Source organism: Solea solea, chromosome 20, assembly GCF_958295425.1.
Source record: "Solea solea chromosome 20, fSolSol10.1, whole genome shotgun sequence".
Classification (NCBI taxonomy): Eukaryota; Metazoa; Chordata; class Actinopteri; order Pleuronectiformes; family Soleidae; genus Solea; species Solea solea.
In genome coordinates this window covers 22,289,235-22,316,558 of record NC_081153.1, presented here as the reverse complement: position 1 = coordinate 22,316,558, position 27,324 = coordinate 22,289,235, and the positions used below count along the sequence as shown (strand labels likewise).

The 27,324-nt window shown below is 43.6% G+C and overlaps 4 protein-coding genes and 1 long non-coding RNA gene across 5 annotated transcripts; 4 read left to right on the top strand and 1 right to left on the bottom strand.

The window, feature by feature from the left end:
- Window positions 1-899: 899 nt before the first annotated feature.
- Window positions 900-6,991, top strand: cct3 (chaperonin containing TCP1, subunit 3 (gamma)). The gene is made up of 14 exons (XM_058619287.1): window positions 900-999; window positions 2,093-2,154; window positions 2,238-2,288; window positions 2,384-2,446; window positions 2,538-2,634; window positions 2,855-2,972; window positions 3,195-3,381; window positions 3,536-3,685; window positions 3,755-3,887; window positions 3,978-4,059; window positions 4,388-4,568; window positions 4,664-4,909; window positions 4,985-5,116; window positions 6,743-6,991. Exons 1-14 carry the CDS (start codon window positions 972-974, stop codon window positions 6,833-6,835), a joined length of 1,623 nt encoding a protein of 540 aa, XP_058475270.1. The 5' UTR covers window positions 900-971; the 3' UTR covers window positions 6,836-6,991.
- Window positions 6,992-7,623: 632 nt separating this feature from the next.
- LOC131447474 (gastrula zinc finger protein XlCGF57.1-like) lies at window positions 7,624-9,690 on the top strand. Its single transcript, XM_058619290.1, has 2 exons — window positions 7,624-8,078; window positions 8,466-9,690. Exons 1-2 carry the CDS (start codon window positions 7,790-7,792, stop codon window positions 9,557-9,559), a joined length of 1,383 nt encoding a protein of 460 aa, XP_058475273.1. The 5' UTR covers window positions 7,624-7,789; the 3' UTR covers window positions 9,560-9,690.
- Window positions 9,691-10,629: 939 nt separating this feature from the next.
- Window positions 10,630-15,204, top strand: LOC131447467 (zinc finger protein 260-like). Its single transcript, XM_058619281.1, has 2 exons — window positions 10,630-10,952; window positions 12,486-15,204. Exons 1-2 carry the CDS (start codon window positions 10,946-10,948, stop codon window positions 14,912-14,914), a joined length of 2,436 nt encoding a protein of 811 aa, XP_058475264.1. The 5' UTR covers window positions 10,630-10,945; the 3' UTR covers window positions 14,915-15,204.
- A 551-nt stretch (window positions 15,205-15,755) lies between these two features.
- LOC131447881 (zinc finger protein 850-like) lies at window positions 15,756-26,328 on the bottom strand. The gene is made up of 7 exons (XM_058619957.1): window positions 25,685-26,328; window positions 24,783-25,122; window positions 23,315-24,482; window positions 19,133-19,697; window positions 18,184-18,208; window positions 17,890-18,108; window positions 15,756-17,599 (listed from the first exon to the last, which is right to left on the bottom strand). Exons 2-7 carry the CDS (start codon window positions 25,027-25,029, stop codon window positions 16,029-16,031), a joined length of 3,795 nt encoding a protein of 1,264 aa, XP_058475940.1. The 5' UTR covers window positions 25,030-25,122; window positions 25,685-26,328; the 3' UTR covers window positions 15,756-16,028.
- Window positions 18,776-21,906, top strand: LOC131447481 (uncharacterized). The gene is made up of 3 exons (XR_009234046.1): window positions 18,776-18,903; window positions 20,989-21,099; window positions 21,512-21,906. It is a non-coding gene; the product is annotated as an uncharacterized LOC131447481 (long non-coding RNA).
- Window positions 26,329-27,324: the final 996 nt, after the last annotated feature.

Here is a 27,324-nt window from a genome sequence, read left to right as displayed (position 1 = left end):
TCTTGTACAAAGATAATGAGACACAGTCAAAGCTGATGGTGCTGTGAGTGCCCCCTGCTGCTGAGAACCAGAGGCTCACTCCGTGAAAACAAAATGTCTGCCAACAGACCCACAAGCAAAAACAGATTTGAGTCTTTTTTATAGAACACACAATCTACGTCACATAATCACGTCTTTATCTCACTGTTGGACAGATGTTTGTAAGCCACTCACTCTCCCACACCAAAGTCCACAGAGAAAATGAGTGATTTTCAGCAGTTGTGATTTCCATCATTGAGTTCAAATGTCTTATTTTGTCACTTCAGTGTTGAAATCTAACGTTCAGTTTGACCTCAGTGACACAAGGTGACCACACGAGGTAGCAGAGGACCAGCAGCTCCTGTGTCCCCACCAGCTAAAATCACTGATTTTCTCTAAGGACTTTGGTGTGGGAGAGTGAGTGGTTTTCGAGGTGTTAAATATTAAGAATCACAGATTCTGGAACCTGCAGCAGAAAGTTATTTGTTATAAAAAAAATATGAAAGAATATGTATTTACAGTGTGAAAATGCTGAGTCATGTTTTTCATGTGTTCTCTTTACCTTTGATCTGCCTTTACTAAGGGAAAAAACACGGAACACCTTTCATAAAAAGCAGAAAAGCCGCCGATTAAAAAGATTCCAATCAAACTAAACAGGCATGTTATCGTTGGAAATGCTGATTCATGCTGGCTCACCAGTAAAACAGCTGAGTCAGAAAGTCGCGATGTCATTTAAGAGGTTAAATTATTAAAAACCTAAATCGTCTTTGTCCATACAAGGCTGAGGCGTCGCTCATTGACTGGATTGGTGGAGACATCTGTCAATCATATTCACCCTCTCACCTCATTGGTTACTGTTTCTCGCTTTACCGCCTCTGCAGACTGACCCCTCCCCTTCCGCCCGTCCCTACCAGAAGCTTCTAGGCGGCAGCGCAGCGACTCTCAGCGCAACAATGATCGGCCAGCAGGTCTTAGTGCTCAGTAAGTGTTTCCTCCGCGGCCTCATGCCTCACTTCACCCCGGTAAACTGTTTTCCGGCTCCCGGAGGTGGCCCGGTGCCGTTACTGGCTCCGGTTCGTGACTATTTGTTCCGCCGCTGCGGCCCCGGCGCAGCACGTGCTTCCTCCCGGCTAACCGTTAGCATCAGCGCAACAGCATTGTAGACGCGCTAAGCTAAGCTAACGTTACTCAGCAGGAAAAGTCTGTTAGCCGTTTGTTCTTTTATCGTTAACCGCGTTTATGATCGACCAAAACAACCAGAGTGCCTCAATGTGTGAGCAGCTAATGGTAACAGCTAATGTTAGCTTCCATCATCTTAATCATGTTTATGATGGGATGTTTTGTTGAGGCCCCGCCCTCACTGAGACATATCCGTTAAATCCAGATTAAGACAAAGAGCCGGAATATTAGCGAAAATAATCTGACACTGATATTTAAGAGATTATTTACGTCACTTAATCTGACCATTATTTTCTCCATTAATAGATAAATCATCTGAACCACATAGACACGTGATGCACTGATCAAAATATTGATCAGTGTTTTTGCAACCTGGAAATGATGACGTCCTCAAATGTCTAAAATATTCCCATTTAAGAAGCAGAAAAATGACAGAAAGTAGGAAATATTCGTTTAAGATGGAAAATGACAGAAAGTAGAAAATATTCGTTTAAGATGGAAAATGACAGAAAGTACAAAATATTCCCATTTAAGAAGCAGAAAAATTAGAAAGTAGAAAATATTCGTTTAAGATGGAATATGACAGAAAGTAGAAAATATTCGTTTAAGATGGAAAATGACAGAAAGTAGAAACTATTCGTTTAAGATGGAAAATGACAAAGTAGAAAATATTCCCATTTAAGAAGCAGAAAAATGACAGAAAGTAGAAAATATTCGTTTAAGATGGAAAATGACAGAAAGTAGAAAATATTCGTTTAAGATGGAAAATGACAGAAAGTAGAAAATATTCCCATTTAAGAAGCAGAAAAATGTCAGATAGTAGATCTAAATATTTATCGTTGATTGATTTAGAAATGGATGAATAGCTGAATAATGGATGAATGTGTGTCTTCAGACCAGAACGTGAAGAGAGAGTCGGGACGTAAAGTCCAGACAGGAAACATCAATGCTGCGAAGGTAAAAAAAATAAAGTCTTTAACAGGAAATAAAACACCAATGTTTTATTTTAAGTCAATTTGTAAATAAACTGTTTGTTTCAGACCATCGCTGATGTGATCCGGACCTGCCTCGGCCCACGGGCCATGATGAAGGTGAGTCGTCATCATCTTCATCACTGAGCTAAAGAACAACTGAAGGTGAACTGACCTGTGTGTGTGTGTGTGTGTGTGTGTATGTGCGCACACAGATGTTGCTCGACCCCACCGGTGGAATTGTCATGACCAACGATGGAAACGCCATCCTCAGAGAGGTCAGAGGAGGATTATGGGATGTTTTTTTTTATTTTGATGAACCTCTGTTGTGTCAGTGATGTCATCACTACACTGTCTCCATGGTAACAGATCCAGGTCCAGCATCCGGCAGCCAAGTCCATGATCGAGATCAGTCGCACGCAGGACGAAGAGGTCGGAGACGGGACGACCTCCGTCATCATCCTTGGTGAGAAACAGGAAGTCAGCTACTGTAGAGGCCCGCCCCAATCCACATTGTTACCCAATTCCTGGGTGATGTTCAGGGAAATTAAAAAAACAGAACTGGATTTAACTGTCTCTGTGTCTATGTCCCTGTGTCTCTGTCTCCCTCTGTCTGTCTTTGTGTTTCTGCCTTGTGGTGTCTCTCTCTCTGTGTCTTTGTCTCCCTGTGTGTGTGTGTGTCTCAGCTGGTGAGATGTTGTCTATAGCTGAGCAGTTCCTGGAGCAGCAGATGCATCCAACCATCATCATCGGCGCCTACAGACAGGCGCTGGAGGACATGTTGGACGCTCTGAAGGAGATCAGGTCTGACCACACTCTGTGTCCACCTCACAGTCCTAGTCTCATGTGTTTGTAATGTAACGTGTCATTTGTTAGCATCATGATTTCACGTGTTTCCTATGAATTAAACGTAAACGATTCGTAGATGTTGACAGATTTACGTATCATTTGAAGGAACAACAACAACAACAACAATTATGAGTTATTTTGTTCCCCAGTCAGTAACTTGACCTGTGACCTCCGCAGTGTTCCTGTGGAGACGTCGGATCGATCTATGATGCTGAAGATCATTCACTCTGCGATCAACACCAAAGCTCTGAGCCGATGGTCCGAACTCGCCTGCAATATCGCGCTGGACGCCGTCCGCACCGTGGAGCTCGAGGAGAACGGACGCAAAGAGATCGACATCAAGAAGTACGCCAAGGTGGAGAAGGTAAGACTCCACCCACTGACGTCTCCTGCTGTCCCGCCTCCGGACTCTGTCTGTTCTTCTGGAATCGCCTGGAAGAGATTGTAATATTATTGTTATGTTTTCATAACGTTGCTGACGTGTCATTAACGTGTTTGTGGTACTGTTGTGATGTCAGGTTCCGGGCGGGATTATCGAGGACTCGTGCGTCCTCAGAGGAGTGATGGTCAACAAAGACGTGACTCACCCACAAATGAGACGCATGATCAAAGAGCCGCGTATCGTCCTGCTCGACTGCTCTTTGGAGTACAAGAAGGGAGAGAGCCAGGTAACCACAGCAACCACTGACTCACACACACACACACTCACAGCAGCTGACCTCTGACCCTGTATGCAGACGGACATCGAGATCAGTAAAGAGGAAGACTTCGCTCGCATTCTGCAGATGGAGGAAGATTATATTCAACAGATCTGTGAAGACATCATCCGTCTGAAACCAGACCTGCTGTTCACTGAGAAGGGGATCTCAGGTACACGCACGCACACACACACACACACACACACACACACACAGAGCTAACCTGACAGACCTGTGTGTGTGTGTGTGTGTGTGTGTGTAGATCTGGCTCAGCACTACCTGATGAAGGCTAACATCACAGCTATTCGCCGCATCAGGAAAACGGACAACAACCGCATCGCCAGGTGAGCCAATCGGTACTGAGCAGGAAATGATGATGTCACTGGAGTTAGCCTCATGTAAACATGTTGTAGAGATAAACTCTAACATTTGACCATGCTGAACAGCAGATGGCGCTGTGAGCGGTTTTATTTTAGTAACCTTTTAAACCAACGACTGTGATCCAGGAACTGAAGTAAACAAAAATAAACAACTCATATTTAAACTGTGTCACATGATCACGTCTTTATCTCAGTCTGACATAGACTTCTGTAAATCACTCACTCTCTCACACTAAAGTCCAGAGAGTCAGTGGTCAGTCTTTACCTCTCTCTCTTTTTCTCTGTGTCTCAGGGCGTGCGGGGCTCGTATTGCTAGTCGGACTGACGAGCTGCGTGAGGAAGATGTGGGTTTGGGGGCGGGGCTGTTTGAGGTGAAGAAGATTGGTGATGAGTATTTCACCTTCGTCACAGAGTGTAAAGATCCAAAAGCCTGCACCATCCTGCTGAGAGGAGCCAGCAAAGAGATCCTGGCTGTAAGGACGCTTCCTTTCATTTGACCTGTCACATGACCCCTGACCTCCCTGTCTGTCACATGACCTCTGACCTGTGTGTGTGTGTGTGTGATCAGGAGGTGGAGAGGAACCTTCAGGACGCCATGCAGGTGTGTCGTAACGTGCTGCTGGACCCCTTCCTGTTGCCAGGCGGTGGCGCTGTGGAGATGGCGGTGTCGAAGCGTCTGACGGAGCGTTCCCGTGCTCTGACGGGGATCGAACAGTGGCCGTACCGCGCCGTGGCCCATGCTCTGGAGGTCATTCCCCGAACCCTGATCCAGAACTGCGGGGCCTCGGCCATACGAGTGCTGACCTCTCTGAGGGTAAACTTTATTCACACACAGTGAGAACTTTATTGAAAGAGCCGTGTGTAACGCTGACATCTGTCTTCTGTCCAGGCCAAACACACGCAGGACAACAGTGTTAGCTGGGGAGTGGACGGAGAGTCCGGCGCTCTGTGTGACATGACCGCTCTGGGCATCTGGGATCCACTCGCCGTCAAAGCTCAGACCTACAAGACTGCTGTGGAGGTCAGGGGTCGCTCACCTCACATACGCACACATATGTATATATTAGGGCTGTCAATCGATTAAAAAAAAATTCTGTAATTAAACACAAAAATAAACCTGAAGCTTCTAACAGATATTTATTGATATAAAATCATGGAATCAATGTAGAATCAACACTAAAAGTCTATTTATTTAAATGAATTTCTTTAAATTCTAAACACAGTTTCTCTCCTGTTCTTATTTTCTGGAATAAAAATAACAGAGCGCAGGTTAAATATAGAATAAAATGAGACATCAGCTGATGGTGCAAATCTAAAAAACACGTTTCACTCCAGAGGGACCATTTGTCGTTTACACTGAGCAGAGTGACTGAGGCGGATCATCAGGGGACGATGGTGTGGCTCATCATGTTATCAAGTGTGCTTCATTTCCTTGATGTTCCAATCATTTGTATCAATCTACCAGTCAAAGGTTTGGACGCACGTCCATCTCCTACCGGTCAAAGGTTTGGACACACGTCCATCTCCTACCGGTCAAAGGTTTGGACACACGTCCATCTCCTACCGGTCAAAGGTTTGGGCGCACGTCCATCTCCTACCAGTCAAAGGTTTGGACACACGTCCATCTTCTACCGGTCAAAGGTTTGGGCGCAAGTCCATCTCCTACCGGTCAAAGGTTTGGACACACGTCCATCTCCTACCGGTCAAAGGTTTGGGCGCAAGTCCATCTCCTACCGGTCAAAGTTTTGGGCGCACGTCCATCCCCTACCAGTCAAAGGTGGAGATGGATGTGTGTCCAAGCTTGTGACTGGTCGTGTGTGTGTGCAGCACATTTATGCTGTCACACACTTTTCATACTCATTCACACGCTGCCGGTACACCCAGTAAGTGTCTTGCCCAAGGACACATCAGCATGTAGACTGGTCAAGAATCAAACCCACAACCTTCCAGTTGAAAGGCGACTCGCTCTACCACTGAGCTACTGTCACATAATGAACTTGCTGCACTGAACACACCTGGTTGTGCTTCCATGTTTTGTTTGAGCTGACAGATTCCCATGACAGCGTTTAGATTCTCGGCCAACAGTTGTCATTGTTACCAGAACTTGTCTCTTTACAGCAGCGTGACATGAATCATCTCCACTGTGACATCCTTACGTTTCATTTGTCCCAACACAGTTTCATAGTGGTCCGCTCAGTTTCTCTGTTATAGGTATGACATAGCATCTCTCTCTCTCTCTCTCTCTCTCTCTCTCTCTCTCTCTCTCTCTCTCTCTCTCTCTCTCTCTCTCATATATGTAGACACACTTTGGCACTTCAAAACATTCATACATATATATGTGTGTGTGTGTATATATATATATATATATATATATACACACACACACAGATAAAAAGATGCTTTATTTCTTATATGAATGACAATCTCTTCATTGGCTGTAATCTTATTACTTTTAGTGTGTAATCAGATTACCTTGCATGAAAACAGATCACTGAAGCAGTGAAATTATTATCTCTGTGGACATAATCTGGATTAAGTCAATCTCAGTTTTCTAAAGTGTAGCCACGCTCAGTGCTAAACTCTTATTGTTATTGTGTTAAATAGTAGAAGAAGAGAAGGAAATAAAAGATCTTCTGTTGTTTTTCAGACGGCCATTTTGTTACTGCGCATCGACGACATCGTCTCTGGTCACAAGAAGAAAGACAAAGACGAGCAGATGGGCGGACAAGGAGCCGAGTAGATCCACGTCAGAGTCCCTCCGTCTGTCTGTCTATCTGTGTGTGTGTGTGTGTGTGTGTGTGTGTGTGTGTGTGTGAATGCGTGTGTGTGTGGGGACCAGACTCATCAAACGTAATTAAAAAAAAAACAAGTCAATAAAGTTAAAGTTTGAACCAGATGTTGATCTTTTCTGCTTCTGTTCCATGAATGCATGAGAAGAACTGGATGTAGCTCCGCCCCCCTCTGCCTTGAATACAGGTTTTTTTCTCATTGAGCACAAAAGTAAAAGTGTCCACAGGACACGTGGAGACATGGTGACACTGATGATGGTGTGATGCACTGAGACCTGCGCTCACTTCACCACTGATGTCTTAGTATCTGTTCATAAAGTTACTGATAAATGTGATGTACACATGAATTAGAGTCTAGTGGAGTTATCATTGTTCCTAATGATCCTGATCATGACTTATTGATCATTACATTAATATAATAATAGCTTTATATTTGTTTTTTTTTGTCCACATTTGTGGACAAATATTTGAAATGTTATTAAATCCAAGTTTAGTGTCAAATAAAAAAATGTTCTGCAATGCACCAGGTTTTAATTATTATCATATGTGTATATGTATGTATGTATATATACATATATATATATATATATACATATGTGTGTATATAAATAATAGTGAAACGAGCTGAGGATGAACAAACATATTGTACATATGTTTATACTAAATATGACCTGAATGTAAATTTTTTTATATTATGTACTTTTACTGAGGTCAAACGCGTCGCAGAGGAATCCATGTCACACATGAGTTCTTCCCTCACGTTGACGTCTGTAATTCCGTCTTCGTCCTCCAGTCCAGCAGAGGTCGCTGTTCGCTCACCGTCGTCGACGCGGAACTCTCTCTCTGTTTACTTCCCTCGGTGTCTCTGTGTCTTTTGTCCGCAGTGAGAGACAAACAGCGGTAAAATGTGCGGCGTGCAGCAGCTGCGGCTGTCGGTACATGCGCGGATCAGCGCTGCCGCTGAAGACTTTCTGCTGCAGGTGGACAAAGAAGAAGAAACGGCTCCGGTCCCGGCGCTGAGAGCGCTGCTCACCGAGCGACTCGCGGCGGCGGCGGAGGAGATCGTCGCTCTGTTTGAGGAAACCGTGGCGGAGTACGAAGACCGAGTGGAGCGGTCAGAGCGGGAGATCCAGAGCCAGAGGAGGCTGCTCGATGCCGTGCTGAAGCCCGAGGTCAGGCTGCTGCACACAGCAGGTCAGAGGTCAGGCTGCTGCACACAAACTATTCAAGTAACGGATCAAGTTTGTGTCACACCAAACCTCATAGAGAAAACCAGTGATTTGAACGTCACACACACACAGGAGCTGTTGATCCGTTGCTGCCTCCATCACTAAGTTCAAATGTCTGATTTGAGTGAATTCGGCTTTTAAAATCCTTCATTTAGACTTAACTCAGTGACACAAAGTGACCACACGAGGCAGCAGAGGACCAGCAGCTCCCGAGTCCTCGCCAGCTAAAATCACTGATTCTCTCTATGGACTTTGGTGTGGGGGAGTGAGTGGTTTACAAACGTCAGTTTCCTGTTTCACACATTAAATCACCTCAGAATAAACCAGTGTGTGTCTGGTTTGTATCTCTCAGTGTGTCCTGCAGATGTGCAGCATAGGTGGCGCCCCCCTGTGGACCAGGACGACCTCGAGTGTCCGCGCATTAAAGAGGAGGAGGAGGACGATGATGTCACTGCTGTCTCTGTGAAAAATGAAGAGGAAGAAGAGAAACTTGAGTCTTCACAGCTTCAAGATCAGAGTCAGACACAGGAGAACAGAGAGGACTCTGGAGAACCAGAACCAACCAGGAACTCAGGTCCAGATCCAGTGAGTGAAGATAATTTTCATGATTCAACAGAAACTGAAGACAGCGACTGTGATTGGACGCAAGCAAACGCAGCTGAGTCTGGTGTGGAGGTTAAAAACAGTGAAGCTTCTGAAACGGATCCTGGAACGTCGGCTCAGGAGAAACCGTTCTCCTGCTCCTACTGCGCTAAACGCTTCAGCCTCAAGGGGAACCTCAACAGACACATGAGAGACCACACCGGAGAGAGACCGTTCCCCTGCACAGGCTGCCACAAAACCTTCAAAGACAGCGGCTCGCTCACAGCGCACATGAGGTGTCACACCGGAGAGCAGCCGTACAGCTGCTTATTCTGCGGGAAGAACTTCAGTGGGAGGGGAAACATGACGCGGCACATGAGAATCCACACGGGAGAGAAACCCTTCAGCTGCTCCGTGTGTAACAAACGTTTTCACGTGAAAGAACATCTCAGCAGACACATGAAGTACCACACGGGGGAGAAACCCTTCAGCTGCTCCGTCTGCGGGAAAGCTTGTGCTCAGAAAACAGACCTGAAGAAACACATGAGGGTCCACACGGGAGAGAAACCCTTCCACTGTCCGTTCTGTGAGAAGCGCTGCGCTGAGAAAGGAGACCTGACCAAACACATGCGAGTTCACACGGGGGAGAAACCGTTCAGCTGCAGCGTGTGCGGGAAACGCTGCGCTCAGAAGGGAAGCCTGAAGATCCACATGAGGATCCACACCGGAGAGAAACCCTTCAGCTGCTCCGTCTGCGGCAAACGCTTCACCGTCACCGGACATTTGAAGAGACACATGAAGCTTCACGCTCAGGCGACCGCGCCGGGCAAAGGTCAACAGGAAGTAGATGCTGATGAGTCATGAACGTTCAAATTCAGTTCAAATGTCTTATTTTGTCACTTCAGTGTTAGAAATCCAACGTTCAGATTGACCTCAGTGACACAAAGTGACCACACGAGGCAGCAGAGGACCAGTAGCTCCTGGACTTTGGTGTGTGTGTGTGGGAGAGTGAGTGGTTTACACACTTCAGTCTAACAGTGAGATAAAGACGTGATCATGTGACGTAGATATCGTAGATTTTATTCCATGACTTTTTAAGTGGATCAAATGTGCGTCATGTGACCACGCTGCAAAAATCCTCATCTTCCTTTTTAAGGACAAAAAGTTGTAACGCAGTCTTTTTACTTTGCTGTGACTGAGAAACAAAGAAACTCCATGAGTTTACTTCAATACATGATTATTGATGACATCATGTTTTATTGATGACATCATCATGTTTGTACAACGTGAATGAAACCAGGTTTTAAACTGTAAATAAATCTTCTATACATTATTCAGATTTTTATCACATGTATGTCACATGTTTATAAAAATGTTTGCACATTCATTTCTACAAATAACTATAATATATATACGTGTGTATATATACACACTTATATATATGTGTGTATACATACATATATACACACATATATGTATATATATGTGTGTATATATACATATACACACATATATACGTGTGTATATATACACGTGTATATATATATACACACATATATACGTGTGTATATGTACACATATACATATACATATATACACACATACTGTATATGTATATATGTGTGTATATGTATATATACACACGTGTGTATATATACACACATACTGTATATACATAAACACACATATACGTGTGTGTATATATATATATATATATACACACACATATATATATACATATATACACACACATATATGTATATATACATACATACTGTGCACAGAGTATTTTACTGTGATGTTTGTACTTTTATGTAAATTAAGTATTTGTATTTAAATACTGTCTGGGACATCAATTGTCATCTTATTTTCCCTTCCTGTGTCTGTGTTTACTTAAGGCCGTTTCTCAATATCCATACTCCTGTACTTGGCGAGTATGTACTCCAGTCGTACTTCTCAACTACTCAAGTACATATTTGTGTTCTTGAGTATTGAAAAGGGCCAAAGACACTTCCCCACTCCTTCGTCACGTGACCACAGTTTGTCCCAGCGGTGTTGCCATACCCAGCTGTCCAAGATGGTGGACAGACACACGCATGCGCAGTGTCGATGCGGCGAACTGTCTTTGTTTGTCCCGAGAGACAAATGTCCTCAGTGTAGCAGCTGCGGTGTCTCTGTATCACAGGACAGAGGACACATGAAGACACGGACCTGTCCTCGCGCTGAGAGCCGAGGCTAACCGAGGCGGAGATGGACGGTGAGTGAGTGCGTTTGTGTGTGTGTGTGTGCGTGCGTGCGTGTGCGTGCAGGCGCGCCCGCGCGTGTGTGTGCGCCCCGCTGATATCAGCACAACAACTGTTGATGAATGTTTCGATGATTTGTGCATCACTCTCATACACATTAGGGCTGCAAAGTCCCGGTCGACTGGTCGATTAATCAGTCAATATGTTCTGGTTCGACTCAAATTCTGTTAAGTTGACTTTTTGTCGTGTTCATTTCACACAGTCTGTGCTAATGGGGGTGTTTCCAGAGCACCTCTGTTTCACAGGTAACAGTGTGTCTTCAGAGAACACCCCCCTTGTTTTCAGTATTTTGGTATTTAATTTCGTCCGGTGGTTTTAATAATGTTGAGCTACAGTCTGTCCTCTAACATCCACGTCAAAGACATCAGTGTGTGTGTGTGTGAGAGCGAGTGTGTCTGTAAGTTGTATGAGTTGTTGAATGTTCCTGACCTTCATCCACAACTCAGTCAATATCAGTATTGGTCAGTATTGGTCAGTATCAGTCAGTGTCAGTCAGTATCAGTACCGGTCAGTATCGTCAGTATCGTCAGTATTGTCAGTATCAGTCAGTGTCAGTGTCGGTCAGTATCTGTCAGTGTCAGTGTCAGTATCAGTATCAGTCAGTATTGTCAGTATCAGTCAGTTTCAGTGTCAGTATCAGTATCAGTCAGTGCCAGTATTGGTCAGTGTCAGTATCAGTTAATGTCAGTATGAGTCAGTGTCAGTCAGCATTGGTCAGTATCAGTGTCGGTCAGTGTCAGTCAGTATCAGTATCGGTCAGTGTCAGTCAGTAACAATATCGGTCAGTATTGTCAGTATCAGTCAGCGTCAGTATCGTTCAGTATTTTCAGTGTCAGTATCGGTCAGTATTTTCAATGTCAGTATCACGCAGTGTCAGTATCGGTCAGTATTTTCAATGTCAGTATCAGTCAGTGTCAGTATCGGTCAGTATTTTCAGTGTCAGTATCGGTCAGTATTGGTCAGTTTCAATATCAGTCAGTGTCAATATCGGTCAGTATCAATCAGTGTCAGTATCAGTCAGTCAGTGTGTGTGTATGTATGTGTATGTGTATGTGTATATATATATATATATATATATACATATATGTATATACATATATACATTTATATATGTATATATATATATATATATATATATATATATATATATACATATGTGTATGCATATTTATACTATATGCATAGTTCATTTTATCTTTTATATTTCTATATTTTATGGTGTTTTTTTTCTTTCCTGTCTCCTGTAAAGTGTGACTCTAATTTTAACAGTGCTGTGTGTGGATGTCGGAGCTTTTATTTTCCCAAAGGGATTAATAAAGTCGTCTGTCTGTCTGTAAAGTTTATTATAATAATATTTGTGACACAGCTGGAGAATGATGTCTTTGATGACTCAGCACAACTGTGTTCACAGATTCATGCGTTCATAAATGATCTAAAATGACTGAGTGATTTTTTCATATCAGTGAATTGTTTCTTTCCTCCTGCAGACGTCCAGCAGCTACAGATTCAGCAGCAGCAGCAGCAGCAGTGGAGGTCCAGTGGGGACCAGCATCCCCACATTAAAGAGGAAGAGAAGGAAGTGTCCATCAACCAGGAGGAGGAGGAGCATCAGAGACGTGAGGTGAATGCAGAAGTGGTTCAGTTAACTTCTGCCTGTGTGAAGAGTGAAGAAGATGAAGAGAAACCCGAGTCGTCACAAGCAGCCAGGGACTCAGGACATTCGTCTTCTGAGACAGACGTCAGTGACGGGGACTGGAAGGAGACAGAAGTGACGTCCACTTTAAAGCCAAAGAAAAGTGTTTTGACAGCGTTTCATTGTCTCCAGTGTGGAAAAGGCTTTAAGCACAACTTCAGTCTGAAGAGACACCTGAGAGTTCATTCAGGAGAGAAAGCGTTCAGCTGCTCCCAGTGTGGGAAACGTTTCATCCATGAGGACAACCTGAAGTATCACGAGAAGAATCACACGGGCCAGAAACCCTTCAGCTGCTTTGGTTGTGACAAACGCTTTCACCGAAAGAGTGAAATGATGAGACACGTGAGAATTCACACGGGAGAGAAACCGTTCAGCTGCTCTCAGTGCGGGAAACCATTTATCCATAAGAACAATTTAAAGGATCATGAGAAAATTCATACAGGAGAGAAACCGTTCAGCTGCTCCGAGTGCGGTAAAACATTTTGCCGCAAGAACGACATGGTGAGACACACGAGGACTCACTCAGGAGAGAAGAAGTTCAGCTGCTCTGTTTGTGGTGAAAGGTTCAGCAGGAAGGACAATCTCAAAGACCACGAGAAGATTCACGCGGGAGTGATTCTCTACGGTTGTTCTAAGTGCCGAGAAAACTTCAGCCAAAAGGAAGAGCTGAAGGAGCACGAGAAGATTCACACGGGAGAGAAACCGTTCACTTGCTCTGTGTGCGGTAAACAATTCCAGCAAAGATCACGTCTGACCAAACACATGACCATTCACTCAGGAGAGAAACCGTTCACTTGCTCCGTGTGTGGGAGCAGTTTCAATCGAAAGGGAAATCTGCGGAGACACATGACGGTGCACGCCGAGGAGAAACCGTTCAGCTGCTCTGAGTGTGACAAACAGTTTGTGCATGAGATTGATTTAAAAGAGCACGAGAAAGTTCACACAGGAGAGAGACCGTTCAAATGTCCCCGGTGTGACAAGACATACACGCGGAAGAAGGACATGGTGAGACACATGAGAGTCCATTCAGGAGAGAAACCTTACAGCTGCTCTGTGTGTGGGAAAAGATTTATCCTGAAGAGTTATCTGACCGATCACGAGAAGATTCACACAGGAGAGAAACAGTTCAGCTGCTCCGGCTGCAGCAAAACATTCAGCAGGAAGAACGACATGGTGAGACACATGAGCGTTCATTCAGGAGAGAAACCGTACATTTGTTCTGTTTGTGGCAAAAGGTTCATCTATAAGAACAACCTGAAGGCGCACGAGAAAATCCACACAGGTGAGAAACCTTTCAGTTGCTCTGTGTGTGGAAAGAGATTCAGCCGGAAGAACGACACAGTGAGACACATGAGAGTTCACACGGGAGAGAAACCGTTCAGCTGCTCCCAGTGTGGCGACAGCTTCAGTCAGAGGGACAGTTTAAAGGACCACGAGAGAAGCCACACGGGGCAGCAGCCGTTCAGCTGCATCCACTGTGGGAAAAGATTCAGTCGTCGCAGTGAAATGATGAAACACGTAAGGATTCATATGGGAGAGAAACCCTTTGTTTGCTCTGTGTGTGGCAGAAGATTCATTCACAAGAACAATCTCAAGCAACACAAGAAAATCCACACAGGTGAGAAACCGTTCAGTTGCTCCGAGTGTGAGAAAAGTTTTTATCGGAAATCGACTCTTCAACGACACTCGAGAATTCACATGGGAGTGAAACCGTTTGGTTGCTCTGAGTGTGGTTCGTGCTTCTGTTATAAGACCAGTCTGATGACTCACATGAGAGCTCACACACGCCAGGAGCTTCTCAGACGCTCGGGGGACACTGGAAGTTCTGCAGAGAAACCCTTTATGTGCCACGTGTGCGGTAAAGGATTTATACATAAGAACAATCTGAAGGCTCATGAGAAAATTCACAGCGGAGAGAAACCGTTCTGTTGCCCGTTCTGTGGGAAAGGTTTCACACGACTGAGGAACCAGATCGTTCACATGTCGGTTCACACGGGAGAGAAACTCTTCAGCTGCTCCGTGTGTCACCGCAGGTTCACCTGGCATCATCAGATCAAACGACACCAGTGTGACGCTGAGTCAGCACAACTGGACCAGAACCACGCCGAGGCGGAGCTTATCAACGACGACTCACAACTGGACCAGAACCACGCCGAGGCGGAGCTTATCAACGATGACTCACAACTGGACCAGAGTCAGACTGACAAGAGCGTTGAGGATTGAAGGACCAGAACCAGCCCAGAACATTTAAAGGTGTATTCTGTGTAAAATGTGATAACGACGCTGAAGTGAAGGGTTACGTGTGTACACATGTATGTATGTTAATGTACATATACGTGTTTAAATATGTAAATACGTCTGAAAATGTTATTTTTAAATAAAGTGATTAATAACAATTTTCTCGTTCATTTTGACGAGTGAATGTGTGAGTGAATGTGAGGGTGAATATGAGTGATGAACAGTTGAACCAGAAGAAATGACTCAGTCCTGTAGGTTGTAAGTTTATATTAATGATACATTTATTGATCACATGACAACAAACTGGAAAACCAATGGACGTTCACTGAGACAAGGACAACCAACCAAAGCAGAGACATGTCTTCACCCCAACTTCACACTAATGTTAGCTAATCGTCCCGCCCACACATCGTGTCCCAGGCTGACTGCCAAATAATGAGCCATTGTATACAGCAACCAAGTTTGTCTGCCAAATAATGAGCCATTCTATATACCCACCAACAGTTCGTCTGCCAAATAATGAGCCGTTGTATACACCCACCAAGTTTGTCTGCCAAATAATGAGCCATTGTATACACCCACCAACAGGAGAGATAATTCTCAGTGCTGACCCCTGTCTTCTGTGAGGATCAATAATTGATATCAATAAATTAATCAAACTTTATTTTTTAACTTTTAATAAAAGGCAAATAAAATAAAAACAACTGTATATTTTACATAAATCTCTCAAAAATGGTTAAAATGTTAGCACAGAATAGAACGTTGTACTGCAGTTATTTAAATATTTAAATATAAAAACATTTCAACATGAAAACAATCTAAATATCACACCGATGAATAAATATATAACTCGTAATAGATCCATGAAAAATAAACATTTGTGTTTACAAATGAAGAAAAACTTTATTCCACGTCATTAGAACAACAAAACACTTTCATTCTATGAAAATCACAGTCAACACTTTCTGTATGATCCTGAGATCCCTGGTTCTGGTCCTGAACTGTCCTCTGTCAGATCTTGTATAAAGTTCTCCTGTTATTAACATAAAGAATGTCAAAGCAGTTCTCAAAGCAGTTTGGACAGAACCGTGTCCCCCGCTCAGAGCAGCCACAGTGATTTGTCTCCGGTGTGGATTTTCTCGTGCGTCTTCAGGTGACTCTTTTGTCTAAATCTTTGTCCACAGTCGGAGCAAACAAACAGTTTCTCTCCTGTGTGGATTTGTTGATGTGTTTTCAGATTGCTCTTTTTTATAAATCTTTTCCCACACTCAGAGCAAACAAACGGTTTCTCTCCTGTGTGAATTTTCTCATGTTTCCTCAAATCGCTTTTGATTCTAAATCGTTTCCCACACTCAAAGCAATGAAACGGTTTCTCGCCTGTGTGGATTTTCTCATGCTCCCTCAGATTGTTCTTTCGACTGAATCTGTTCCCGCACTCAGAGCATGTGTACGGTTTCTCTCCCGTGTGACTTTTTTCATGCTTCTTCAAATTGTTCTTTTGACTAAATTTTTTGCCGCACTCAGAGCAACCATATGGTTTCTCTCCTGTGTGACTTTTTTCATGTTTCCTCAGATCACACGTGAGTCTGAAACGTTTCCCACACTCAAAGCAAATGAACGGTTTCTCTCCTGTGTGGATTTTCTCATGTTTCTTTAAATCACTCTTTAGTCTGCATCTCTTCCCACACTCAGAACAATGAAACGGTTTCTCTCCCGTGTGAATTTTCTCATGTTCCCTCAAATTACCCTTTTGACTAAATCTTTTCCCGCACTCAGAGCAGGTGAACGGTTTCTCTCCTGCGTGATTCTTCTCGTGTAACTTCAGATTGCTTTTTTGATTAAATCTTTTCCCACAGTCAGAACAACTGAACGGTTTCTCTCCTGTGTGAATTTTTTGATGCGTCTTCAGATGGCTCTTTTTTCTAAATTTTTTACTACACTCGGAGCAGCTAAACGGTTTCTCTCCCGTGTGAATTTTCTCATGTAACTGTAAACTGCTCTTTGCAGTGAAGCCTTTACCACAAGCAGAGCAATGAAACGGTTTCTCTCCTGTGTGAATTTTCTCATGTTTCCTCAAATAACCCTTTTGACTAAATCTTTTCCCACAAATGGAGCAACTAAATGGTTTCTCTTTAAAATGAGAGTCCTTGTGTGTCTTCAGAGGCGACTCATGATCAAACCCTTCAGCACATTGAGAACAGCTGAGTTTCTCACCAGCGTCTCCTCTCACTTCACTGGAAACTGTTTTTAAACTCGGTGCTTCACTCGCCTCCGTCCAATCGTCCTCACTGTCTTCACTTAAAGAGGATGCTTCACCCGTCTTCTTCCCGTCATCGTCACTGTCTTCAGTCTCAGAAGAGTCTTCAGTCTGGTCCTCAGGACCCCGTGGACCTGAGCTGCTGGCTGGTTCTGGTTCTGGAGGTCCACAGTGGTCTCTGTTGACCTCAGTGAGACTGTGATGATGAAGCTGTGAGAACTCAGGTTTCTCCTCATCTTCTTCACTCTTCACAGTCACAGCAATGATCTCAGCCTCCTCCTCCTGTTTGATGCTCACTTCCTCCTCTTCCTCTTTAATGGGGGGGTGCTCTGACGCCTCCTCCTGGTCCACACTGGAGCTGCACAGCTGCTGCTCAGAGGGAACTTCTTTCATCAGCAGCAGCTGCTGGACGTCTGCAGGAGACAGTAGAGACACTTTAAAGGAGACTCTGTTTCCAGTGGTTGGAGAAAACCAAACCAAACCAGGTTTATTTCAATGACACCAAATCAAAAGAGACTAAGACCTGGACCTGAACAACCTGATGACTTTGATGTGGACTCAGCGTGAAGTGCATAGAGTGCTGTGGTCTGGACTCTAGATTTCACTTGAGTGTGTGGCTGTGAACTTAAAGCTGCTCTATTGTTGTGTGGAGAAAACAGTGAAATCACTGCAATATTAATGTTAGTATTTAGTGAGAAGTCACCTTTGTGCTGTAACTTGACTTCAGGTGGACAAAGTGTGGGCTGATGGTTCACCTCTTCCTCGTATTGGACCATGCTTCTTGTCTGATCTTGGCTCTCAGCGACAGGAGAGCTGTGAGAGAGGAGCTGCTGCTCACTGTCTGCTTCCATGTGATGACTTTCCTCATGATCACGAGTCTCCGCCTCCTGCTTCAGTACAAGCTGCTCTTCCTCGTCTTCCTCTTTCATCTCCACTCACTCTGGTTCCTCTTGGTCCGGACTGGACTTCTTCTCCTGGTTTCAGAGCTGCTGCTCACTGACAACCTTGTCCTCCTTAAACCTCTGGAGACATAGAGAGACAGAGAGAGAGAGACACAGAGACACACATAGAGACAGAGAGACACATAGAGACAGAGAGAGACAACAATCACTTTAAACTTGTGACAACAACAAAGTTAGTTTCACAGTGGAGATAAATTTCAGGTCTGACCTTATATTTAATCACAGATTCATTAGAACCAGGTTTTGGTCTCCATGAGGACAAAACTGGACTTGAACAAGGTCTGTGTTTCCATCACAAAAACAAAACATTTTTGTTATTATAAACACACGCAAACAAGATGGCGGAGCGACTCACGCATGCGCGGCCAGGCCAAGTCTGCGCGAGCAGTGAGAGACAAACGGCGCAGAAAAGCAGTGAAACGTCCGCAGTGTGTCAGCCGCGGGTGTCGCTGCATGAGCGGATCAGATGACACATGTGAAGACGTTCTGCTGCAGGAGGACAAACAACAAGACGTGGATCATGTCCCCGTGTCCCCGCGCTGAGAGCCGAGAGCTGCTCACCGAGCGGCTAACGGCGGCTAACGGCGGCTAACGGTGGCTAATGGTGGCTAACGGTGGATAACGGCGGCTAACGGTGGCTAATGGTGGCTAACGGTGGCTAACGGTGGCTAATGGCGGGGGAGACGGACAGTGAGGCGGAGGACAAAGACAGAGAGGAGCACGTCAGAGACACCAGCTAACCCGAGCTTCACAAGGTTAGCCGCTGCTACATGCTGCTAACTTGGTCACGTGACTGTCACATGTCTCTGTCTCTCTCATCAAATCAAAGTGTCTTTATCGTCATGGTAACGTGCACCTTACATAATATCATATATTTATGAACATTATTCATACACTCTTATTTACACACGCTATACAATATGTACAATATCTGTATAAAGACATTAAGACATGGGAGACAGAGCGGTAGCGTCTCCGTCTCACGTCCATGTTCAAAGAAGCAACTTCCTTTTCACTGATGACAAACCTCAGGGAAACACAAGTATTCAACAGTAACGTTTCATTTATTGGATCAACAGGAAACATGTAAGGACGCCTCCTGTAGCCTGTGAGGACGCCTCCTGTAGCCTGCGAGGACGCCTGTGAGGACGCCTCCTGTAGCCTGTGAGGACGCCTCCTGTAGCCTGTGAGGACGCCTCCTGTAGCCTGTGAGGACGCCTCCTGTAGCCTGCGAGGACGCCTCCTGTAGCCTGCGAGGACTCCTCCTGTAGCCCGTGAGGACGCCTCCTGTAGCCCGTGAGGACGCCTCCTGTAGCCTGCGAGGACGCCTCCTGTAGCGTGTGAGGACGCCTCCTGTAGCCTGTGAGGACGCCTCCTGTAGCCTGCGAGGACGCCTCCTGTAGCGTGTGAGGACGCCTCCTGTAGCCCGTGAGGACACCTCCTGTAGCCTGTGAGGACGCCTCCTGTAGCCTCTGAGGACGCCTCCTGTAGCCCGTGAGGACGCCTCCTGTAGCCTGTGCTCCAGGTGAGTTCAGGCATGGACAGCCCGCTGCAAAACATCCCATAGATTTTCAATGATGTTCAGGGGTGAGACAACCTTTTGAGAACGTTGAACTTTTCCCTGTGTGTGAATGTCTTAGTAGAAGTTGGACTGTGTTTAGGGTTCTTGTCTTGTTGGAATATCCGACCCCTGATGCTTGAACATTATCCTGAAGAATGTGTTGATCCGACCCTCGACTTGAATGAGGGGCCCAGTCCCTGAATTATCCCCACAACTAGAGATGTAACGATAACAAGCACACTTTCATATCACGGTTATTGTGACCAATATTCTCACGGTAAAAGTACTGAACACACACACTGAAATCTTTTAACAAAGTTTTATTTAAAACAAAATATTTTATATTATATGATGATTATTATTATTAATTATCATCTGACTGACACACACACACACACACACACGCAGGTCCTCACTCTGTGTCAGATAATAACTAAGTAGTGGCTGTCGTACACAGAATAAAAATAAAATAAAAAAACACAGAAACAAACACATTTTGCTCTGCTATGGTACGTGTCCTCTGCTCACTACTCGCGCCCAATAACATGTATTTTTACAGGAGTAACGTTAGGTAACATTTAACTTAGGTTTCCTTTATTTGTTGACTCACTCGCTGAAAAGTAGTGGGTGGTGGTCACGGAGTTGGCTCATCATATTGGAAGTGTTTCCCCCTTGGCGGAGGTTTTTGGAGCGCAGGTGGCTTCACCAAATGAGTGGTTATTTAATTTTCATTTTAAAATACAAACATTAAAATTGAATTACAAGACTTCTTTCTTTGTTAATGTCAGAAAGGAATGGAGTAAATGTAAAAAATGATTTGTTTTTCATTTTTTAGTTAACAACATTAGAATCACTAGAAGACAGAAACGGAAAAATGCATATATTGTCTGACCAGAAGTTGACGTTTTCTGGCAAGAGCGTCCAAAGTGACCTGTGGTTAAAGCTGTGGTTCGCCTTACCCAGGCTCAAATGTCTTTGGAACCTTACTCTGACATGATTTTAGACATGGAAAAACAAGGCCTGCCATCTGCAGACGTCTCTGCACACATATCGCACAAAAGAGTGAAATGTGAGCGTCAGCTGAAAAAGGCTGAAGCGTGATGGGACTCCCCGACGCACATTTGGAGTTAGTTTAGCCATAACTGAGGTAGAAACCTTTGATGTGTGTGTGTGTGTGTGTGTGTGTTGCACAGACACGCACTCGCATTGTGTATTTTCATGATAAACATATCAGCTGGGATAATTCTGGAATGTTAAAGTCCTGGTTTTTATTTTTTAGACGGACCTACATACAGGAGGAGGAGGAGGATGATGAAGGGAGACCTCGCCATGAAAGGAGTGCACGCTGCAGACGACTCTGCATCAGCCTGAGCATGAAGCAAGACGTCAGGTAGCCTGTGTTCCTGTCTCAGACTCTATATTAACGTCATCATCAAACTTGTGGAATGCATGTGTAGTTTGTATAAAATGAAAGACTTGTGCTGGGCGTGTCATGCGTTAATGTTACTGGCGTGAACATTACATTAGTTCCCGTCTAAAATATAAAAACCAAGGCTTTAAATGAAAACATTTCTGTCCTTGAGGGGCGGGGCGGGGGGGCATGACAGAAAATACTGTAATGCAGAACCACTGATCTAACTGAACTATTACTTAAAAGTAAAAATAATAAAATAAATAATAATTATATGAGTAATTGTGTGAATATACAAACAGTGGTCCCTCAATATAACGCAGTTCATCTTTCGCGGCTTCGCTGTTTTGCTGAATTTTTTTTAATACAAATTTGCATGCTTTTTTTACAGTGTACTAACACGCGTTGTGTTCTGTGTCCTGAAAAAGACGAGGACGAAGAGGCCGCGCATCGTCCGAGGAACTGTGAAATACACGTGAGTCACTATTAATAATCTCTGTGTCCTCGTAGGTTGATCATTAAAATGAAATGTGTTATTTCTAATAGCTAGGAAAACGTTTATATTTTTATTTCTCAAACAAATGTTTGAGCCTGAAAACAAGTTTTGATTTTTGGTTTCATTCTATAATACTTTTATGTTTTAAAATCTACGAAGGTTTGAACTTTGAGAGTGTTTAAACTAGTGAGAAATGTGAGAAAAGTGTCTAAAGTGTGTGGTGACGGGTTTTACAGCCTTAAAACATATAGAAGAGTTGTGAAAAAAAATAAAGCTGACTACCAAGCGGATTTCGCCTGTTGTGGGTTATTACTCGATAAACGAGTGTATATATGTGTGTATATATATATATGTGTGTGTGTGTGTGTGTGTATATATATACACACATATATATGTATGTATACATACATATATGTGTGTGTATATATATACACACATATATGTATGTATACATACATATATGTGTGTATATATGTATGTATACATATATACACATGTGTGTAGATACACATATATGTATGTATACATATGTGTGTATATATATACATACATATATACACGTGTGTGTATATATACACATGTATACATATGTGTATATACACATATGTATATATATATATATACACATATATGTATATACTACAAATCACATAGTTGAAAAGTCCCATTTGTAAAGGTAATGTGTGTTTCTTCTCCACTGCCCCCTAGTGTTTGCTCACTGTGAGCTCATCTGAGATGATCTATGTTCTGATTCTATACAATCCCTGTGTGTGTGTGTGTGTGTGTTCTAAGAATACATTATTTTCTTCAGTGTAACAAACAGAATCATTGTTTGTTATTGATGTAAACTCACAAATGTGACATTTGAAAGAGAAATAAACCGACTTTTCAACAGAATAAGATTTATTATTCCAACAAAGAAATAAACATTTTTCTCTAATAACCATGACTTCTTAGCTCCTCCTCTGTGTGGGTGGAGTCATGGTTTTCTCGGCAACACAAACAAACTAGTGACTAGTGTAAAAACAGTTGGTGTGAAATACTAGTGAACGTGGTCTTGAGCAGTGCTGTCTCTTATTCCACCACACTCCTCTGTTTTCAGCATTTTCAAGTCTGTTTAACTTTGATCTACAGTTGGACATTGTTGCTTTGACGTCGCACTCATGACTCTTCAGTGATGTCACTCTCTGACCAATCAGAGAGCAGCAGTCTGATGACGTCACAGGTTAGTATCAGCTGAACCTCGTCATGTTTCATCTCAGATGGAGGAGAAAACCTGCTGTGACTGTGGTGGAAAAGATCCATCAATGTATTTACGTACGTTTATGAACTGTTGTATTTGAATTATTCTTGACATCGTAAATGTTTGATCAACTTAACGTTTCATTCATTCATTCATTCATTCATCGATCGTCGTCTCACCTCTTTCTCTTCAATGTAAACATAATTAAAAGTCAGGCAGTAAATAAACAATAAACCCTTTTCTTGTTCTCAGTCACTTGAAAAACAATTATTGAAGACGTTGAAACTGAATATTTTTCTTCTTTTATTTTCAGTCAGAGCAGATGACGTGTGTGTGTGTGTGTACAGTGTATGCACACACACACACGCAGTAAAATCACATGATTATATTTGTATATTTAACACAAGGAGTTGAAGACTGTTTCCTCCTCAGCAGCGCCCCCTGTAGGCAGACACTATTTCTGTCCTGAATGACTTTTCTCATGCATCTTCAGGTGACTCTTTTTGATGAATCTTTTCCCGCAGTGGGAGCAACAGAACGGTTTCTCTCCTGTATGAAATTTTTCATGTGTCATCAAATCACTTCCTCTTCTAAACCTTTTCCCGCAGACGAAACAATGGAACGGTTTCTCTCCCGTGTGAACCTTCTCATGTTCCCTCAGATTAGTTTTACGACTAAATCTTTTCCCACACTCGGAGCAACCAAACGGTTTCACTCCCGTGTGAACTTTTTCATGTTCCCTCAGATTAGTTTTACGACTAAATCTTTTCTCACACTCAGAGCAGCCGTACGGTTTCTCTCCTGTATGAACTCGCAGATGTGTCTTTAAGTGACTCTTTTCCCTAAATCTTTTCCCACACACAGAGCAGCTGAATGGTTTCTCTCCTGTATGAACTGTGTGATGCATCTTCAGATTACTCTTCTTCAGAAACTGTTTCCCGCACACAGAACAACAAAAGCGTTTCTCTCCTGTATGAATTTTCTCATGTTTCTTCAAATCCCCCTTTCGTCTACACCTTTTCCCACACTTGGAGCAACTGAATGGTTTCTTTCCAGTATGACTTCCTTCATGTTCCTTCAGATTATTCTGACAACTAAATGTTTTCCCACACTCAGAGCAACCAAATGGTTTTTCCCCGACATGAATTTTTTTATGCTTGGTCAAACCCTCCTTACGTCTACATCTTTTCCCACAGTCAGAGCAACTAAAGGGTTTCTCTTCACAGTGAGAGCTCTCGTGTTTCTCACCAGTATCTCCTCTCACTTCATTCGTCTCCTTCCCGTCATCGTCACTGTCTTCAGTCTCAGAAGAGTCTTCAGTCTGGTCCTCAGGACCACGTGGACCTGAGCTGCTGGCTGGTTCTGGTTCTGGAGGTCCACAGTGGTCTCTGTTGACCTCAGTGAGACTGTGATGATGAAGCTGTGAAGACTCGGGTTTCTCCTCATCTTCTTCACTCTTCACAGTCACAGCAATGATCTCAGCCTCCTCCTTCTGTTTGATGCTTACTTCCTCCTCTTCCTCTTTAATGGGGGGGTGCTCTGGCGCCTCATCCTGGTCCACACTGGAGCTGCACAGCTGCTGCTCAGAGGGAACTTCTTTCATCAGCAGCAGCTGCTGGACGTCTGCAGGAGACAGTAGAGACACTTTAAAGGAGACCCTGTTTCCAGTGGTTGGAGAAAACCAAACCAAACCAAACCAAACCAGGTTTATTTCAATGACACCAAATCAAAAGAGACTAAGACCTGGACCTGAACAACCTGATGACTTTGATGTGGACTCAGCGTGAAGTGCATAGAGTGCTGTGGTCTGGACTCTAGATTTCACTTGAGTGTGTGGCTGTGAACTTAAAGCTGCTCTATTGTTGTGTGGAGAAAACAGTGAAATCACTGCAATATTAATGTTAGTATTTAGTGAGAAGTCACCTTTGTGCTGTAACTTGACTTCAGGTGGACAAAGTGTGGGCTGATGGTTCACCTCTTCCTCGTATTGGACCATGCTTCTTGTCTGATCTTGGCTCTCAGCGACAGGAGAGCTGTGAGAGAGGAGCTGCTGCTCACTGTCTGCTTCCATGTGATGACTTTCCTCATGATCACGAGTCTCCGCCTCCTGCTTCAGTACAAGCTGCTCTTCCTCCTGACTGCTGCACATTTCCTCCTCTTCCTCTTTCATCTCCACTCACTCTGGTTCCTCTTGGTCCGGACTGGACTTCTTCTCCTGGTTCCAGAGCTGCTGCTCACTGACAACCTCGTCCTCCTTAAACCTCTGGAGACACAGAGAGACAGAGAGAGAGAGACAAATGATGAAGTTCGTTTAACCTGTGACCAGGGGCGACTGGCCCATAGAGGGCGATAGTGCACCGCCCTCCTTTAAGCCACATGGAAAAAAAGAAAAGGCATGAGAATGATGCTTTGGCGTGTTTGAATGGTGATATGTGGTAACTGCAGCTATATAACCACCTCCTGCCTGTGACAGTGAAGACAATGTTCAGGTTACATGTGATTTCTTCACATATTTATGCTGTTATTTACTGTGTAATATATATATATATATATATATATATATATATATATATATATATATATATATATATACATATATAATATGTGTGTGTGTGTGTGTATACATATATATATATATATATATATATATACACACACATATGTATGTGTATGTATGCGTTTATATACATATATACACACACATACACATATGTATGTATGTGTGTGTGTGTATATATATATATATATATATACACATATGTGTGTGTGTGTGTGTGTGTGTGTATATATATCTAAACACACACACACGTATCACCCGCTCTGACCTGCTCCTCTCTGTCTTCGTACTCCGCCGTTAGCCGCTGTTAGCCGCCGTTAGCCGCTCGGTGAGCAGCTCTCAGCGCGGGGACACGGGGACAGGATCCGTGTCTTGTGTGTCCTGCTGCAGCAGAAAGTCTCCACATGTGTCCTCTGATCCGCTCATGTAGCGACACCCGCAGCTGATACACGGCGGACGTTTCACTGCTTTTCTGCGCCACTTCGTCGTCTTCGTCTTCTTCTTCTTCTTCTTCTCGTTTAATGGCGGTAGCTACTATCGTTAAAGGTGCGTTACCGCCACCTACTCTGTTGGAGTGTGACCATAGTTCTCTTCCCACTAACTCATTAGATCCTCGTCTTTAAGACTCATCAGTTAACAGTTTTCTTCTTTGCTTAATAATTTTTTTTGATCAGAAACGATGGAGTAGATGTAAACAGAGGCTTATTTCCCGTGATCATTGTTTATGGTGTATTTTGTCCACTCTATTACATGTAGCTAATAGACGTTAGCGTGCTGCTGTATCCTGTTTCACATTCATCCAGCAACTCAAACTCACGTGGGGAGTTCTGCAGGAGAACTATCAATATTTTATGAAACAATGTTACTCTTTACAATTGAAGTTCATTATTGCAACAAATTATATTAGGTCTAAAACCAGGCCTTTAAAAAAAAACAGTTCTTGGTATTAAGTTTCTGGGTCAAACTGTCCATTGGAAGTCTACGTCACTGTAATCTTTTGACTTTGTGGTATTATTCATTGATAAGTTGTGCAGTGCATCATGTCACATGCTTATCCTTGCTTCCCACAGGATGTTGGTGTGACACAGACGACAACCACTGAAAACACACACAAGCATCTTTGTCTGAATGTCCGCTGCACAGGACTGTGAAAGTAAAACTGAGCCACTTTTAAAAAAAATTAATTTAACTAGAATGAGACACATCAGACATACTGGTCTACATGTGTGATCTGGTCTGGTCTACAGCTGTGGTCTGGTCTTTTCATTAAATAAAAGATTTTGTTTATAAATACATTCCTTTGTTTTATTTATTTAAACTGTCGTGCAATAAATGAACAAACATCAAAGATTACAGAAACAATAAAGTAACGTATTATAAAAGACAATAAAATGAATGACAGGAAGTGACAAATTAATACATTTAATAATAATCAGTTTAAAGTTCACTGACCTCTGACCGAACGTTCACTGACCTCTGACTGAGCGTTCACTGACCTCTGACTGAGCGTTCACTAAACGTTCACTGACCTCTGACTGAGCGTTCACTAAACGTTCACTGACCTCTGACTGAACGTTCACTGACCTCTGACTGAGCGGTCACTGACCTCTGACTGAGCGTTCACTAAACGTTCACTGACCTCTGACTGAGCGTTCACTAAACGTTCACTGACCTCTGACCGAGTGTTCACTGACCTCTGACTGAGCGTTCACAAAACGTACACTGACCTCTGACTGAACGTTCACTGACCTCTGACTGAGCGTTCACTGACCTCTGACCGAGCGTTCACTGACCTCTGACTGAACGTTCACTGACCTCTGACCGAGCGTTCACTGACCTCTGACCGAGCGTTCACTGACCTCTGACTGAGCGTTCACTGACCTCTGACCGAGTGTTCACTGACCTCTG